We start from the raw sequence: 18,836 nt of genomic DNA, 5'->3' as shown, positions 1-18,836 counted from the left end.
GGTTCAGTGGCTGTCCCTCCAACTCATGCCCGTCTTCCATAGAGTCCACCTACACGGGTACTTGGCCTGCAGAGTGGCATCATCAAGCCTTCCCTCTGCCAGCTCACCCAGAGATACAACTAAAACAAGATGATCTGCAGACAGTGTTATGCTTGCTGCAGCCCCATGCTGTCAACTGCCACAGGAAGTGTGGCCACACCAACAACCTGTGCCCCACAAAGAAAGTCAAATCAGGCTCCTCCCTCCCCACAGGGTGGCCGCCTACCTGAACCCACGGGCCCTGGGGCCTCAATAAAATGTCCATTTTGTTAACTGGAGCAGCAAAAAATGAAATAATTTTTAAAAAACAACACACACATATTCATACATATACACACAGGTAAACATGTATTTCCATAATATATGGAGCACATCTAAAACTCAACTTTTCCGAAGTTGATGTACTGTTTTGCATTTCCACCAGCAACATACAGGGTTTCAACTGCTCCATATCCTCACCAGCACTTGTCAATTTTAAATAGTATAGTGATTATTTTAAAAATGAATTGAGAAAATAATAAGAATACACAGAAGGGGGCAGCATAATATTGCTATTTGCATTTTAGAAACTCAGTACTAATATCTTGGAGCTATATCATCATCAAATTAAATACTCTTGATTTTCTCTTAAAAGTCTAGTAACATAATTGTCCCCTCCCCCCATTTCTAAATGAGAACTCTGTGTGGCCTCCAAGGAGTACTGCACTCTAACCTCCAGTCACCTGACATTTGCCTAGTACCCTAATAGGCGGTGGTGGTCATAGTTTCTCCTGTTTGGTAGCAAAAGCGATATTATACATGCATTATGCCTCCAGACCCTTTCTTCCCTTATCCACTCTGCAGCCCAACAGCCTCCTAATCAACCCCCACGAAAATATTTAAACAAATACCATGTTATCCACAAGTTCTAGATAAAGGAAACAAGATAACTCATTTTTTTTACTTTAATATTTATTATTTTCATATTATTTCACTTAATGCCACATAAAACCAAAGGTATCAGCCCCTGAAATACAAAAATATAATTTCAAAGTGTACTTTAGAAAAAAATGTCTAATACAGTCCTATTTGTGCAGGACAGCAGGCGGGTCAACAATGCTATGTTGCTTTTGGGCATAGTGCCTACTTGTTTAGCTTCATCAGTAGATTCTGTCATCTCAGTACTTTGGCTTACCATGCGACCTTGAAACTTCACATAGTTCAGACCAAGTTATATGATAAAGCATTACTTAAAGGGACTCATTATAAGAACAGAACATAACTGTGTCCTATACTATCTTTAATATACTACCTCTATCCAACTTCTCTCCAAGTATTTGTCATATATAGACAATTTTGTTCCCTGTGCCCCTTTCACCATGGGAGAGTTTGTTGTTGTTATCCTGAAAAAATCCTTCATGTTGAATAAAACCAGTTGGGTCAACTCATGCTGTGGGCCTTCCTCTAGTACCTACCACTTTCAAGGCAGACAAGGTCCCCAAAACATGGCCGATCACTAAAACTTTCACAGCTATAAATCCCAAACAACATAATTAAGTCTACAAGAGGTTATTTAGAGATGTTGGTTTCTACATTAAACTGAACAGGAAGTAGAGACAGCCACTCCGGCTCTATCTGAAATAATTAACTGGAGGAAAAATGCTAGCGCTCAGGCATGGCTGAACAAGTAGCAAATGAGAAGGCCCAAAACAGAGTCCCCAATAGATGTGTTAGGAAAGGCTTGAGGAGTCAATAGCTGATTTTGGGCTTGAAGCAAATTGTTTAACCTCCTCTGGTACAACTTTGCCCCGCTCTCATGTTGCCTCTATGCCCTCGCCAAGACTTTTCTGTGACTTAGTAATCTTGACACTATGAGAAAAAAATTTGTTATTCAGAATATTTCCATAGTATCATGTAACCAACCACAAGATAGATAGATAGATGGGCAGACATGAAATAAGGTTGACTTCCATATGTTTCATATGAAAATCAGCATCATTATTTCATAGTCATAGTCTAACACAAAATTATATACATAATATGTACATGTGTATATAATATAGATATTATATATATGCGTAATTTATATATAATTTTATGTCAAAATACAACTATGAAATAAAGATGCTGATTTTCATATAAAGTGTATGGAAGTCAACCTTATTATGTACACCGTGATAGCTATGCATATATGCTCCTATGTGTCACAGTTACACACGACTCGTCGTTCCTTTATGCCACTGAGCTGTGGCATAAGGGACAGAAGCTGTAGTTACTGATCTCCTGAGCCAGCACGCAGTGCTTGCACACACTGCACATCCAGAACTGGTACTCGGTGATGGGGCTGCCGGTGGCAACGCATGTTGGCAGTTTCCCTTTCCCTCTGTGAACATAAGAGGAAGAACAAATCATTATACTTCACAGCTTCTAATTACTTAAAACTTTATGACATTTAAAAACTGAGGAATAAAAAAGATTTCAAGGTAAACTTAAAAACTTTTCTTACAATGAGAAAATGAAGCATTAATATACTTCTAAGACTAAATAATATAGGGTATAATGTTAAGGTAACCTACTTCAAAACGTAGTGCTTTAACTACTATATCACACTATTATACATATAGAAATCCAAACTTCTAAAAAGGGAGAATGACACTTACTAATTACAACTAGCCTTACCCTTTAAGAAGGTTGTCCAATTCCGATTTTCTATTGTCTTTTGGCGTATGTTTGGTGAAGATTTCTATGGCAAGGTCTTCATATTGCTGTTTCTGCTCGGGACTGAGGCTCTCTAACGATTCGAGTTTAATAAAAGCTTTTGAACAAGTCCCAAAGGCTTCACAGGCACAAGCGCAGAGCGCCAGCAGAGAGTAGATCTCCACGGCGGGGATAATGTCTTCATAGTCTCGCAGGTGAAGAGCTGGGGAAGAAAGAACAATGTGGACTTTGCAAAGCAATTCTGATGGCGCCTGGGAAAGAATCTGTGCTGCGCTGTCTTAGTTTACCCCACATGAGCTTCAGCACAGTGAAAGGAAACAATGGCAGGAGGTCGGAGCACTGGCCGGAAGAAGCAGGCTACGTGCTCAGGGTCCGGAACGCCAGCTGGCAGCTCCGGTCCTGGAAATAGAGACTGATGATCTACGAGGGTGTGATGTGCTGGTGATGATACGAGCAGCAGCCTGGTGACTTCACAGTGGCCCAACCAAGATGCTACAGGGAGGCCGGGTAGATGGTGACATTCTACAGTACTGTCGTGGCCCATCTGAAAGCACTATGGTTCAGTCATTCATATGTCCTGGTTTATAAGAAAATTCTCTTATCTATGCTCTTTTGGAATTAATATATCATAATGCATGTAAATAATCTATACATTATAGTACATAAATACAATGGCATGTTACACAACTACTAAAAATAGTCACATAGCTCTCTTTACCAACATGGAAAGATAACTGCAATACACTGTTGAAGGTAGAAAGCAAGGCCCTGAACAACATATATTGTATTGATTTTTTTTTTCAATAAAACTATATACAAACAGCAACTTTATGGGTAAGGAGAAATGTCTAAAACGGCCCTAGTTGGTCTGGCTCAGTGGATAGAGCCTCAGCCTGCGGACTGAAGGGTCCTGGTTCAGTTCCAGTCAAGGGCACATGCCTGGGTTGCGGGCCCGATCCCCAGTAGGGGCATCCAGGAGGCAGCTGATCAATGATTCTCTCTCATCATTGATTTTCTATCTCTCTCTCCTTCTCCCTTCCTCTCTGAAATCAATAAAAAAAATATATTTAAAAAAATGTCAAAAAGGAAGTTCACCCAAATGTTGGAAATGACTATTTGTGAGTTATAAAATTTTACTTTTATCTTTGAATTTATCTTTTATCTTTTTGTTTCAGTTGAAATTGTTATATAAGTATCATTTTTATTTTAAAAAGTTAAATGCTATAGAAATCTATCTACTAATATAAAAATATTTTCTTTTTATATATATTTTTATTGATTTTTTACAGAGAGGAAGGGAGAGAGACAGAGAGTCAGAAACATCGATGAGAGAGAAACATCGATCAGCCGCCTCCTGCACATCTCCTACTGGGGATGTGCCCGCAACCCAGGTACATGCCCTTGACCGGAATCGAACCCGGGACCTTTCAGTCTGCAGGCCGACGCTCTATCCACTGAGCCAAACCAGTTTCGGCAATATAAAAATACTTTAAAACATATTACTGTTTTTAAAAAGTACACAAAAGTATGATCTGCTATACTCCCAATATTGTAGAAAAACAAATTTACTTACTTAAATATATTTATTTCATGTAATATATTGTATTATATAGATGATAGATTATAAATATTTATATAATATGTATATACACACACACATACAAAAGGACATGGCAATTAAGTGTTTTCTTTGACTGAATAGAATAGTTAATGCTACAAATATTCTTTTTGCTTATCTCAAACTTCTTGTTTTTCTGTGAATTATACATGTTGCCTTTCTATATTTTTTGTTTTAAAAAATAAAAAGAACATCAAAAAGGGGAATGCACAAACACATTATAAATAGCAAATCTCAAACATAAGAAAATAAATCCATCGGAAAAAAGGTGTTATTGAAATTACTGCCGAGACCGGTTTGGCTCAGAGGATTGAGCGTCGGCCTGCGGACTGAAGGGTCCCAGGTTCGATTCCGGTCAAGGGCATGTACCTGGGTTGCGGGCACATCCCCAGTAGGAGATGTGCAGGAGGCGGCTGATCGATGTTTCTCTCTCATCGATGTTTCTGACTCTCTGTCTCTCTCCCTTCCTCTCTGTGGAAAATCAACAAAATATATTTTTAAAAAAAAGAAAGAAATTACTATAAGGCCCTGCCTATTCAGCTTAGAAGTTTAGCCCCCGCCCATTAGGGAGCAGGCCCACCTGTCTTCAGTGCACTGTCCGCATAGCCCTCATAGAGCTGCCTCTGCGCCAGGATGAAGAAGTGGTAGGCCTCGGCGCCCCGCCAGGCATTATCTGTGAGCCGACTGGTCGTGGACAGCACCTCTTCCTCCAGCAAACCAGCCAGCGCCGAAGTGGCCTGCAAGTGAAGCACAGGATCCCTCAGCACAGCCACAACAGCGGCCCCGCCCAGAAGATAACTACACTCCAATCTCTAAATCAGCAGGTTTATCATGACAAAACTGTCATGGCAGACTTAATTTCTTCATTATAATTCATGTTTTAGCAAACTGGTGTGATCAGATTTTCTTCAGCTTTACCGAGGTATAACTTAAATAAATATAAGATAGTTAAAGTATACATTGTGGTGACTTGCTATACATATACATTGTGAAAGGATTGATCTAATTTTAAAACAGAATTGATTAAACTTTAATAAGAGATTCATTTGCATATTAAAATAATATACATAACCTAGAAAATTTTTAGGACTCACAGATTAGAAAGGATTTTCTAAGTAAGGAATTAAAGCAGATTGTAGATTAGTCTTATAGTAAAAATAGTTTTCCAATATTTCCAAATAAAAATTTCTAACATTTGATTACTAATTCCATATCAGTCATTCCTTTCCTCCTATCATTTAAGGAAATAAATGCAAATAGGCAAATTAAACGGCCTGTCCAAACAGAGAAGTTAGATTGTTTTTTCTTTAAACACTTCGGATGAGTTATATAAGGGTCTACTTACCTCCGAACTCTTTCCTTTAACTTTTCCTCGTTGAGCGTTTTTCATCTGCTCGTGGTGCTGCTCTATCAATAAGGCTGACAGTACATACAGCTTCTTGACACACAAAGGTTTAGTTCTTTTCTTCGCCTCTTCATCAGCAATCTTTAAGTATTTAAAGAATTGAGGGAAGATATTGCTCAAACTATATTTGTACAGATATAATCACCTCTAAATTTAATTCTCTTAAAAAAGGAGGAAAGTCAGTAGGATGGAATATACATATCCCTCATTTTAAATATTTTTAAACCCACTTTCTTTTCCTTAGTACTGATAAGTACTTAGTTCCTTCTTAGTATTTAACCCTTGAAGTTATAACTTAGAAGATTCTTAGAAAATAACAGATGTCAAGTCAGAATGAAGAAAGCATTCAAGGAATGGGTAATATTTTCCATAACAGATTTTTTCTTTTTCTTTTTTAATATGTTTATTGATTTCATAGAGAAAGGGAGAGGGAGGGAGAGAGAGAGAGAGAGAAACATAAATGATGAGAGAGAATCATTGATCGCCTTCCTCCTGCACGCCCCCTACTGGGGATCAAGCCCGCAACCCGGGTATGTGCCCTTGACCGGAACCAAACCCGTGACCTTTCAATCCACAGGGCAATGTTCTATCCACTGAGCCAAACCAGCTAGGGCACAAAGAAATTTTTTAAATAATGTTTTAAGTACACAGAGATTAAATGGCTTTAATGGTAGGTATATCATGTTAAATTCAGAAATTTCTATTTAAACAATTCTGAGGGAAATTTTTCATTTTTTCATTAAAGCAAATTTGAAAAGAATAGAATGTAAAATGTGCATACACTCATACCGTACTACTCATCTTCCTGCCAAATGCATATTATGAAACGTGTAATGTCTTTAAGACATGCGCATTTTAAGGGACCCAAAATTCTATTGTCAACAGGCCTTAATTCCCAGTTAAGGGAAATTGTACTTTGTGGTCCCTAAAAATCCTATAATTCTTTAATGTCAGTATTAAATAAACACATAATTGTTTAGGTAGCAATAAGATGCTAATATTAATAAATAGCCTGTTAGTAAAGGTAATAATAAGATAACACATTGTTATAGTAGTGATAAAACCAGAGGCATTTTGCTACAACAAAAAGTTGTTTCCAAACAAATTCGAAACTGTGTTCTTCAACATCTAAGAAAACACTGGTAACTAGAACAAACCAAATACCAACAATATTACATACCTTAAACATCAATTTAGCAGCATCATAAAAGTAATTGGCTTTTCGATAGAGTTCTATGGCATCAAGAGTTTTATTCTTTTCCAATAAGTGAGCTGCATACCTCGCTAACAGGGATCCAATTTCTTTCATATTATGATTTTTAGCCAATTCAACAGCTTTGTTCCACTAGGAGAAAAAAATATACTGTTCAGTTACCTAAGCACTTATAGTCACATATCACAGACTTCACATAATAAATCTTCAAGTTTATAATAATAATGCTGTATTAAAATTAAGATGGCATATATTTTTTAAATCACTTAAAATAAAAGCAATTATAAGTTTTACAAGTAAAACATGCATCAAAATGATGACATGATCTAAGACTTTGCGTTGCTTAAGAAGTACATCCGGTCTACGGCCATACCACCCTGAATGCGCCCGATCTCGTCTGATCTCGGAAGCTAAGCAGGGTCGGGCCTGGTTAGTACTTGGATGGGAGAAGTACATCCGAAAAGGAAAGCTTCAAAGTGGATAATCACCTTAATCTTAAAATTCTAACTCTGCTCAAACTATGAGAGAGAAAAAGATGTGTATAGTAAATCAAAATACACAGTTTCAGTTAAGAAAATATCCTATCAGCTATAACATTCGAAAGATATTTTTTATAAAGCAAATGAAGCTTTATAAAATACTTTGGGAAAATACTTAAAAGAATGCAGCGATAGTGAACAATGTCAACAACAATTCGGTACTTCAATTTTAGTTAAGTTCCAGCTCTTTAAAATATCAAGTATACATTTTCTTTAAAGGCAAAAGAATATAGATTTGCCAAAAGAAATATTAAGAAAGTAACTCAATCCTTTCCTCTTGCAATAATCATTACCTGGTCCTTCTATGGAAACAAAAGCCAACCCTAATAAAATGCAGAAAATTATGAAATTGCTTCCAGATAAAAACCTGCCAGACTAAAGCACAGGGTTACTTCCTGTTCCCATACTGAGCTAGTTTTGACTGCGTCAGCCTTAATGGTGGCGCTTCAAGAGGTGAGGGAAGGCCAACCTTTTCTCAGACCTCAACTAAGTCAGAGACGTCCTGTCTCCTGTCACTACTTTCATCCCAAGCTCTCCGACCCTTATGTTGGCCACAGTTTCTAAAGGACGACCGCGGTCACTTAACTTCCAGTTCCTTACTTGGTTGAGATGCACACAGGTATCTACTGCTGCCTTTGGTTGATTACATTTCAAAAACGCAGTCACTGCTTGTTCACACATTCCAACTCTCACAAACATTTGTGCTATTTCCTGTAAGGACAAAACAATACTCTCAGATGTCACAGACCAAGGAAATCACTTCTACTTGAACTTACAAGACTCCCTGGGAACATGTGCGTATTAAATGGACTGGTGGTTACAGTAATTTTGCATTTAAACAGACAGAGGGACAGAGGCCACCAACCAGCACGGATGCTAACCGTCACCCTCTGTAAACCCGTGCTCCCCGGCTCCCACCGGGATCTGAGTTTTAACCGGGACCTGAAGACACTGACTCTTTTCTTCCTCAGGTTAGAAGCTAGTTTACAGACACACCAACCAAGCAAACCCCACACTCGTGGTAAGCAACGCCTTTAGGCATATGGTATCATCTAAGGTAACTGTTAATTTGAGGCTTACGGGAACTCTCATTCACAGAGCTCCCCAATATCCCTATAAAGAATGCCCCAACAAGCTGGCCATTCATGGGGTCAGGACACTGGACCCGAAACAGCTCCCTCGGAGGGCGGTGGCAGGAGAGAAACCACACAAAAAACATCACACCTACGGGGCTGGACTTCCCATTTCCAGAATATTTTCTTTTCTTTCTGAATCTGTTTGGCCAGAGTTGTTCTCTCCCCACCCCTACTTTTAAACTATTTTGAGAAATACAAAAGTATATTTTGTACCAACTATCTTTTAAAAAGTAATGCTTATATTTTCTGATTATAAACTAATACATTCTTATGGTTAAAAATTTTTAAAACACAAAAATGTGGTTACTCATAATCTATTAACCACAGGAGACCGTTCTCAACAGTCTGATGGAAATTCCTAACATCTTTGTCCTCTGAATACATGTGTGTATATGAGGTGGTGCATGTATTGTAATCATACCATACAGGGGCAAAAGTAGGTCTACAGTTGTGAGTATGTGAAACACAGAGTTTATTCTTGTATCATTATTTAGTAACTAGAGGCCCGATGCACGAAATTCGTGCAAGAGTAGGCCTTCCTTCCCCCGGCTGCCAGCACTGGCTTCCCTCTGGCACCCAGGACCCGGGCTTCCCTCGAAGCTCCGGCTTTGTCCGGAAGGTCGTCCAGTCTAATTAGCATATTACACTTTTATTATTATAGATTAGTAATTACTAAGTATTATTAATTTGTATTATTTTACACACAAACAACTGTAAGCCTACTTTGCCAAACCCTGTACTAGGATAAGGCTTTGTATCCTGCCTTTCCCACTTAAATATTATGTACATTTTACCATATTACTAAAAACTGCTTCAAAACTTGATTTGAAATGTGTAGTACTATTTTAAGTTCTTAATTATTTTAGTTATTTGTTACTATAGCTATAATTACTTAGTATTGACTTAGTAACATTACTATTCTGGATACTCCACAGCAAGACTTTTTTCTGCGTCATTAGACACACGAAAAGACAACAGCCACGTGGGCTACGCTGTCGTTACCCCCGGTCACAGGTAATTTCCATTTCTTTCCCTTCCAGAAAACACACAGGACGAGAAGGAAGGGTGTGAAATGCCCTGCCACCGGGAAACTGCTCTAATTCACAACACAGAAAACGGGCTTCTCAGAACTCTATGCTCACCTGTTAGGTAAGAGACAACATTTTTGTGGCAGAGCTCACAGCTGATCCGGGTACAGACCCTGCAGTTGGGAGCTGCTAACTCTGTCGGTGTTACACTGTTCAGTGTTTTACATTTTGGATAAAGCAAGTCAAATACAAACTCATTACCATCATCCGACAAGTAAAGATGCTTCAAAAGGACAAAGTTCCAGAGAACTTGTAGTTTCTCTTTTTTAACACTAAATATTTTATTGCTGAAATAAACTAATAAAAGTCAAGCTTTCTTTTTTAACTCTTGTTGCAGCAAATTTCAAACATACACATACTAAGACCAGACACAGCCTGGACTATTCAAAAGCAAATATCTGACCACATATCATTTCATCTGTAAATCTGTCCTGGTTCAGCTAAGTTTTATAAGCAATTTTATAAAATGGGTAAAACTACGCAGAACTGTGATCACGTTAAAGTAGCAGCAATGTTACTAGGTTTTCCTCCATTTTTAAGTATTCTGTAATATTGATGTAATGTTTTAGCAATCAAAAGCACTGTTCCACATCTAAGAAACTAAGATTATAGATTAATTTAAAATTTTCCTTCCCACAGAGGATATATCCTGAATATAACATAAAAACCTTATAACGTAAACTAACAACTTCAAAAACTTCAATTTACAATACCCACTGGAAGCAACTTATGGTTTTCTGGAAGTGAATTGGCAAGATTCTCCAATCCCTCACAATCTTCTAACATGTAATAACACTCAGCTAAGCGTTCCTGGTTTTGGCCTTGTACATAATATTGTACAGCATTCAACCTATGGGAGAAAAAAGGAAAACTTTTAAAGCTAATGTGAACCTCCTGATAAATAGCACTTTCACCAAAAAATGTTCCTTCATTAGAATGACTAGGATTATTCTAGTCAACATCTTCAGTTACAAAATGTCTTTGAAGCATATAAATTGGGGGGTGGGGGTGGAATCTAAAACTGTGAAGCATGCTTTAGTTACAACATTCTTTGAATAGTCTTAATACTGTTTTAATCTGATACACAGTGGTGCTTCCAGACACTGACATCAATAGAAAAGCATACTGCTCAAAATGAAAACTAAAGAATAAAAGCCAATGATTTCTGAAAGTAACCTACAATAACAAAATAAGCCAACATAAAATGCTGTTTTCACTTTTTCGGAAATGAATCATAGAATGGCTTAGAATTGCACACTGTGGTCTCAAATAGGAAGAGCTGCCGGGAGTTAAGCTCAAGGTTTTTGAGTTTGAAACTCCAGAGCTTATCTAACAACTGGGAGCATCTCATGCCCAACGTGAACCTAGAGCTACTTGAAGTGTAGGACCCAGGAGGGTGCTCCTCATTTCCTGAGCATCACTTCCTAGGTAAGAATGCCGGCAGCTACGTTCCACAGGCTGTGATGGGCTGAATGGGTCCAGACAGGTTCCTTACCACTTCTGTCGGTCAGCAAAGTAGTCTCCGATGGCATTGTGGGCTTGCTCAAGGAGACTGTCGTCTGCGTCACCAGACCCAGTTTTCAGGAGCTGGAGTACTCTAAACCAATCTCCCAACTTCAGCCGGAGGCCAATAGCAAGATCTCTGCAAACAGAGGCATTCATTCAGTTACTAATTCATTCATTTGACAAATATTTCTCAAGCGCCTACTATGTGCGAGGTCCGATTCTAGGGTACTGAGGATACACAGCAATGAACAGACAGACATGGCAATGCTCCAAACATTTCAGAAACTTAACCTGACCAGGTAAGAAGCAATGGGGAGAACCCGGAATAGGGAAAAGGAAACAATTTGCCTCCTTTCCTTTTCCTGGACTTCCAATTCCCCCAGCAAAATAATGACTTCAATAATAATCACTCCTTTTCATCAATTTCTTAGACATGATCAGGTTTATTTAAAAACCAAACATATAAAAACATGTTTGGCTTTATCTTTCTTTTCAGGGTTTGAGTTATATTAAGGGCCTCTCACAAGTACAAATAATATGAATAAAAATTAGACAATGTTTAGAGCTGAAATGAAGCTCATACATTATTTTATATAATTCTAAAATAAAATATAAAGAGTAAAACTCAATCCCTAAACACGTTTGAATTTTATTTCATGCTCCTTGACAACAGTAAATTAAATAATGGCCTAAACCCAAATAATGAACTGTGTAATAAACGAGAAAAGCCCCAGTCACTGTGCTCACATGATTATTCTTCCTACCAAGCGAAAAAATCTACCGGGGCCAGCTATTCATATGTGTGAAAACTGCCCCAAATTACAGGCCATAAATTAGTGAGGGGCATGGGGAATATCTAGGTTGTACTCCAAACTGAAATGACTTTCTAAAAGAAACGGTTTGGTGCCGTTAGTCTGTTTTACAGTCCTCCTTCCTCTGGCAGTACCCCGGATGCCGGCACCCTGAGCACTGACCTTCTGTCCATGTCAAGATACATCTTCTCAGCCTCCTCGAACCTGCCGAAGTAGGCAGCCACTTCCGCCTGCTTCATGGCCTCGCTCTGCAGGTGGCCCAGGCGCTTCACAAACCTGATGCCCTGGTAATCTTTGCAGTGCACAAACGCCTGCTCTGCCGTGTGCAAATCCAGCTTCTGGAGAGCCGCTTCAGCCAGCAGGCGCCTTCAGGAAAAAGAAATCCGAAAAGTCTATGCAAATTCCTGATAAACGAGTCTTGCACCAGAACTCAGTGATCGTACCTATGGTTTCCAGTGAAGCATGGTGGGCAGCGACTGTTCTCACACATCTTTGTGCCCACTTCATTTAATACTATGCCTATTCTCAGGTCTTCCAAATCTAAAGTGAATTTATCTTAAAAAGAAGAACGAGAACGGGAAGGCCATCCCGACGGAGGCTGGCAGGAGAGGGGCCAGAGCTGAGGGTTTAAAAGCACCCACCAGTCCTAGCCGGTTGGGCTCTGTGGATAGAACATCCGCCTGGGGACTGAAGGTCCCAGGTTAGATTCCAGTCAAGGGCACATGCCTGGGCTGTGGGCTCGATCACCAGTAGGGGGCGTGCAGGAGGCAGCCAACCAATGATTCTCTCTCATCATTGATGTTTCTATCTCTTTCTCCTCTCCCTTCCTCTCTAAAATCAATTTTAAAAATTTAAAAATTAAAAAGAAAACACCCACCAGCCACTTGGGGAGGGTTCTACTTCTACCTACCAAAGTCGGGGGTGCGGATTGTCCTCTATGAACTGAGACGCATCTTCAATTCCCACCTTCTCAATCAATGCTCGGCTATCTCGCAGGGACCGAATCTCAAAGTTAATTATGTAATCCTTGTTGGGATGTTCTGGATTCTAAACGTAAAGATGGAAAGAAAAAAATTCAAATAGTTGCCTTTGGAGTATATGTTTCTTTTTTACAGTTTAACAAGAAACTGCATTGTAGTGTAGGCAAAACTTGGAAGCAAAAGAAGTCCCCTGTGTGGGTCTTTTGAGTTACCCAGAAAACATGCCTCCTAGGCTCTCAGGCTGCCTGTGGGAAGAGGGAACAGTGGTAGGAGTCCCTTTCTAGAAGGGACACTCAGGCAGGGGTTTCCCTCAGCTCAGTCTATGGTCTATTCCCAAGGCACTGCTGACTTCTGGCCCACAGCCTCTGCCCCTCCCTCCTTCACCTCCCTCACAGCCTGGGCAATGAAAGGGTTGCTCCACGTGCAGCTGAGCAGCAGGCAAACAAAAGAAAAAGAGCTGATGTTCATTGCCACTTTTGTTTTGTAATTTAGTAATCTAACAACAACAACAAAAACAAAGGCCTGTCTTGCAGGGAAGAGCTAATGGCCAAAGAAAGGAAACAAGTGGTTATAATGAACTCAGCAACATTCCACGTATTCCAAGTAATGAAAAGCGAAGCGTATGGGAAAATGAGAGCCCTGGGTGTCAACAGCAATGGCTCCCCAGAGACCAGTTCTCTGAAAACGTGAACTGAGCCGCGTGGACTCCTGCTCACCCTGCCACGAAACCACTGTATCTAGAAGCTGGGAAGTTCTCAGGGATCTCCAGGCACCAAGGAGGAAGTAGTATGAAAAGAGCATGAGGTTGGGATTCAAACAGACTTGGCTCAAATCCTAACTCCACTGCTTTCTGGCTGACAACTCTTTGTAGGACCTGCCTACCGTCCACGTCCTACAGATGCCAGGCAGGAGGGCAAGGGTGAAGGGTGAGAGGTGAAGCTTCAACGCTGTCAGTGTCAAACATCAAAGATGAAGTGTGAGGCATTTATCATCTCCACTGTGAGCATGGGGCTCTTCTCCACGTGGAGAACACTTCTGCAACAAGTAAAGACCTGGCCCTGTTTAGATCCGTCAAAGAACAGAACTGGTTCCATCTGCAGTTACTGTCCTATTTAAATTGAATACATAATATCAGAGAGTATATATTTCCCTTTCCTCTCTTATGAATGAAGAGATAAGGCCTTTTGCTTGTCGTCTTTCCCAAAAGATTTAAATATGAGACTAAACAACTACCAAAAAGCCTCATGCCACCTCCTTCCCGCTCTCCCACACCATTTTCAGACCAGCTGGGGAGGCTGCCCTCTCCCCCCAAAGCCTCGTTGAGGAAGTAGAAACCTTTTTACACCTTCTAGGTGCCTGTGGGCCCATCACCCTTGACATCCAAACCGAACTTTGGGTGGGGCCCATCCTGCTGCTGCAGGGTGGTCATGATACAGGAAAGAAAAAAACAGTTCCTAATAAAATGGCCATCATCACACAGCAAACCAAAGTGTGAAACATGCTACAAACCGCAACTAACTTCTGGAAATTTAAAATCTACTATTCTGATTCCGAAAAATATACGAAGTACACATAAAAAGTAAGTGCTTTGGATAAAATGGAGCTAAAACTAATTCTCAAGTGATGGTTAATGAAGACCAAAGCAGGGGTTTGAAGAGGTATCTGGAACCAGAAATAGGTTATTTTTTAAAAACCTGGAAAAAATGAAAAGATGGTGAATTTTCAAAGAAAACGTTACTCAAGTATCCTAGAGACAGAAAAGGACTAAGTAAATTGTCAAAAGTTTCTTCAGGACCTCTTCGTTATTAATATAAAAATGACAACCACTAGCTACCATTTTTGAGCTCTTGGTCCTAGCACTGTGCTAAGTGCTTTTTACACGTTATAAATCAAAATCCTATCAGATAGGTATTAGCATTATCCATACTTGATAGAGGTAAAAACTGAGGCTTGTAGACAGGAAAGTGATGCTCTGAAGAAGAGGCAACTGTCTAAAGGTGCACAGTGACAGAGCAGGTGGGACCCGGATACACTGACTCCTCAATGCGTACCCCTAACCGGGACCCCACACTGCTTGCTGCAAAATTAATCCCAGTTAAGCCAGCAGCAGAAATATAATTGTTTTTTAAGAATTACCTTGCCCTGGCCAGTATGGCTCAGTTAGTTGGCGTGTCATCCCTACCAAAAGGTTGCCAGTTTGATTCCCGGTCAGGGCACATGCCTGGGTTTCAGGTTCAATCACCAGTTGGGGCACATTCCTATGTGAGGCAACCAATCGATGTTCCTCTTCCACATCAATGTTTCTTTCTCTCTCCCTTTTCCTCTCTCTAAATAACCAATAAACCATATCTTCCAGTTAGGATTTAAAAAAATTACCTTTAATATCTCGTCCAATAACACAGATTTAATTTCTAAATCCTCAAAGTTGCAAATATATCCAGAAGTCTGAATGGGTTCCTTTAAAGACAAAAACAAATGTTATACTTAATTACATAAAATTTTCCTTCTTCAACATAAAGCAGAGGAATGAATAGCAGAGTGAGTTGACCACATGGGGACCACAGCCAGCCAGGTCCTCGTGAATGAGAACAGTACAGCACGGTTTATGAAGAAACCCAGTCAGTGGTAAGGTTATAAAAATTCATCTAGCTGTAAATCTCATAGGAATCTAAGTGCTAGCCAAGCCAGACAACAAGCTCAAATTTAAAAAGAAGGCTGCTCTGTTAAAACTACTTAAGAAACACTTTCCACAGGCACCGACTTCTCAGAGGACGTAGAGAACATGTGAAGGATGAGTACTGTTCCCCCGTAAGACCAAGTATTTTAAAACTCTACGGAAATGTTTCTGTTTACTTTCAGAAATTCATGCAGACAACACCAATAAACCTCTGGCAGAAACAAAGGAGAAATACCCAGGTCTTGATATTTGTACCGTTATGATTTATGTACCGTTAATGCTCATTTCTTGTCTTTACCTCAGGATCCAAGTTTCTGAAAACATACATTCTTGTTTTCTCCATCATTGCAAACAAATCAGGATTATCTCTGGCCCACTTCATATCCCAGACATCTTTCCGCTCCAGTTTCAGCAGCTCGCCAATGACTTGCTGCCCCGTGCTGTTAGTTACCCGTGCATCCAAGTCAAAGAAGGTTAGGACTCCTGAGTTATCTATGATGGCAAGACGGCTACAAATAATGAACCCGGAGAAGGGGAAATGGTAAGTTACTATCAGCGATCATGAATACAAGTATGACCCAGCAATCTAGGTAGAAATGGCTTTAGATAAAAAACTGACTTCAAACACAGTTTTACAAATTTGATAGAAAACATGGACGACTCTCCACTTTGCTTCCTTGTGAGGAAAGAGATATCCAAGGAGATTAAAGCAACTGGCATATAAATAACTTAAACACTGCACTAGCATTTCTGTATTTTGCCCGATTAGAGAAAGACATCTAAACCAAATACAGTACCAAAAATATAAATATTTAAATACCAATACAGTATAGTCAAACCACACTGAACTATCAGGCAAGTTTAAACACACACATATCTTTGCATTTATTACATAAATCTAGCAATCCACACGGATAATGTCTAAGTCACACATCTGCCTGAAAGGGGCCATCAGACTTACCTAGAGTTGCAGTTCAGCGATAACTGGTTGGCTCGACAATTAAGGGAATATTTCTGAATCAAACCAACATTAGGAAGACTGTATCTCTGAATGGCGCCAGATTCACGACCCTATGGAAATGACTTTTGATTATTAAGCAAATTTCCACAATATTTTAAAGACCAACATTAAATTACAACTACAGGTCTCTCTATATGTTCATAATTTGTTTCAAAATCAAAGTGATGGTATCATAACAAATCCCCTTGTGATAGTGAATCATGTTTCTGAGTACATAATTCTCTCCTATGTTAATCAAAACCTTTTAAAAGTGGCAGAAGGTGATCCAATTGTTTTCATGTAGCATTCGAAAAAGAAGTCAAAAATCTAGTTCTTCAATAATATACGCATTCTTACATCACAAGGAAGAAATACCTGGCGTTATTTATAGTTGTCTAGGGTAATATTCAGGGTACATTAAAGGCTAAAATATAAAGCATTTACTGCATTAAATTTCATATATAAGATCACTGTATGAAACAGCTGCTACTGAGAGTCTATCTGATATGTGTTAGGAAGATTATCAGAAAGCAATGATACAATCAGTATTAAATGTGCTTAAAAATGAAATAGAGTATAAGTTCCTATGCAACTCTGTGCAGGCCTTAAGGAGCAAACCACCGTTTTCAAGCCCTCTGTGCCCCAAGCCGAGCCCAGGCAACGGGGCACAGTGGAGGCTCCTGGCAGCCAGTCCTCCCCTCGTCCCTTCCCCTGCCACAGAGCAGCGCTGCTTTTGCAAACTGACTCTCAAGAGGGGCCAGTCAGAAAGGCTGGGGAGTGCTAGGGGTGGGGACAGGGAGGATATTTTCTGATGTATAAAAGAGACATATGGGTGTTAAAATATTTAATATATCGACAAAACAAGATTTTGTTTTTGAAAAAGGTGGTCTTGTGGCATAAAACGTTTGAAAAAGTAAAAGTTCTAAAAACTGTTTACATTGCAACAGTGGAAAGAGGTGTTCAATGCAGAGGACATCTTCTGCATCGAAACTTTTGGCTGATATTAAAACTATTTCAATGCGTTTCTTATAGGTAGGCTCTCATTTGGGAGTTAGGTCAATTTTTGAGTTGCAAGTTACTATTTTCTGCAAATGTCAGAAACACACACACGTATTTTCTTAAAAGCCACCCTGCCGTATAGCAAAAGAGAAAACAAGAGATTCCACAGACCTAAGACAAACTGCTGAAAACATACACCAAGTTCATTTGGTGAGGAAAAATGAATACCATGTTCTTAAGATTGTTTTCCCCCCTTAAATTAGTTAACTAATGGCTAAAGCACATAACTAGAGCTGGAAACAGACACCATGAAGGCCTGGTTTACATAATTCAAATTCAGTGACTCTACCAGCATTACTTTGTCAAAGTCAACATTTATCTCTAAAATTAATATTTTCAAATGTCAGAACTCAAGAAAAGACACTATACACTGATGTTATTTGAAAAATTCAGCAAAAATTTGCCATGCATATCTTTATTTTAATGGCTAGCAAACACAGTACCTCTTCACCCTAAATCTTACAAAGGTAGCTGAGCCAAAGCACTTTCTCCAATGTGAACTAGCAGGCGACACAGAGGAGGAAACCTCTAAACCTACGACCACCACCCAACCCACCCCACTTCTGCTAACCCTTTAGAGGGCTCATTCAACCCAGTGCCAAACTCTCCCCACTGACCCTCATTCTATTGCTTTTATAAACAGCTTTTTGCAAAAGATTAACCATTTGTGAGGCAATCTTTAAGACTTTCTTATTTCTTATGTTTGATTCAATTAAACATAAAGTGCCCATAAGATGATATTCAAACCCAAAACATGTTGCTTTGCTCTATTTTTACAATTTAAACAACTATTATTCAAAAATTTTTTTCACAACTTACCACAATCAATGTCTTATCAGATGCAGTTAAGGCACAAATTGGATCCCTTGTGCCCTAAAATAAATCAATTTGTTATTCTTTAACAAATATTTATTGGATGACTAATCTGGTATAAGGTAGTATTCAGTTCAACAATTCATTTATTAACTTAACAAACTTTTACTAACCTACTATGCTCCAGACACTAAACTAAGCACTAGAGATATTTGGATGAAATCTTTACCCTCAGGGATTAGTCAAAAGTCTAC

The 18,836-nt window shown here is 39.3% G+C and overlaps 1 protein-coding gene across 3 annotated transcripts in view; it reads right to left on the bottom strand.

The window, feature by feature from the left end:
• Positions 1-344: 344 nt before the first annotated feature.
• Positions 345-18,836, bottom strand: part of WDR35 (WD repeat domain 35) — a 43,740-nt gene continuing 25,248 nt past the window's right edge. For all 3 annotated transcript variants that reach the window (XM_059660483.1, XM_059660484.1, XM_059660485.1), the window contains 14 exons: positions 18,589-18,642; positions 16,672-16,781; positions 16,009-16,219; positions 15,410-15,490; positions 12,964-13,100; positions 12,216-12,419; positions 11,231-11,377; positions 10,453-10,585; positions 8,112-8,222; positions 6,940-7,104; positions 5,700-5,840; positions 4,935-5,091; positions 2,698-2,938; positions 345-2,401 (listed from right to left, as the gene is read on the bottom strand). In XM_059660483.1, coding sequence (XP_059516466.1) covers positions 2,251-2,401; positions 2,698-2,938; positions 4,935-5,091; positions 5,700-5,840; positions 6,940-7,104; positions 8,112-8,222; positions 10,453-10,585; positions 11,231-11,377; positions 12,216-12,419; positions 12,964-13,100; positions 15,410-15,490; positions 16,009-16,219; positions 16,672-16,781; positions 18,589-18,642 — 2,043 coding nt within the window. In that variant the 3' untranslated portion in view covers positions 345-2,250. The remainder of the gene's footprint in view (positions 2,402-2,697; positions 2,939-4,934; positions 5,092-5,699; positions 5,841-6,939; positions 7,105-8,111; positions 8,223-10,452; positions 10,586-11,230; positions 11,378-12,215; positions 12,420-12,963; positions 13,101-15,409; positions 15,491-16,008; positions 16,220-16,671; positions 16,782-18,588; positions 18,643-18,836) is intronic.

This window comes from Myotis daubentonii, chromosome 12 (genome assembly GCF_963259705.1).
Source record: "Myotis daubentonii chromosome 12, mMyoDau2.1, whole genome shotgun sequence".
In the NCBI taxonomy this organism is placed as follows: Eukaryota; Metazoa; Chordata; class Mammalia; order Chiroptera; family Vespertilionidae; genus Myotis; species Myotis daubentonii.
The sequence above is the reverse complement of the archived record's forward strand: the minus strand, read 5'-3'. Positions and strand labels throughout refer to the sequence as shown.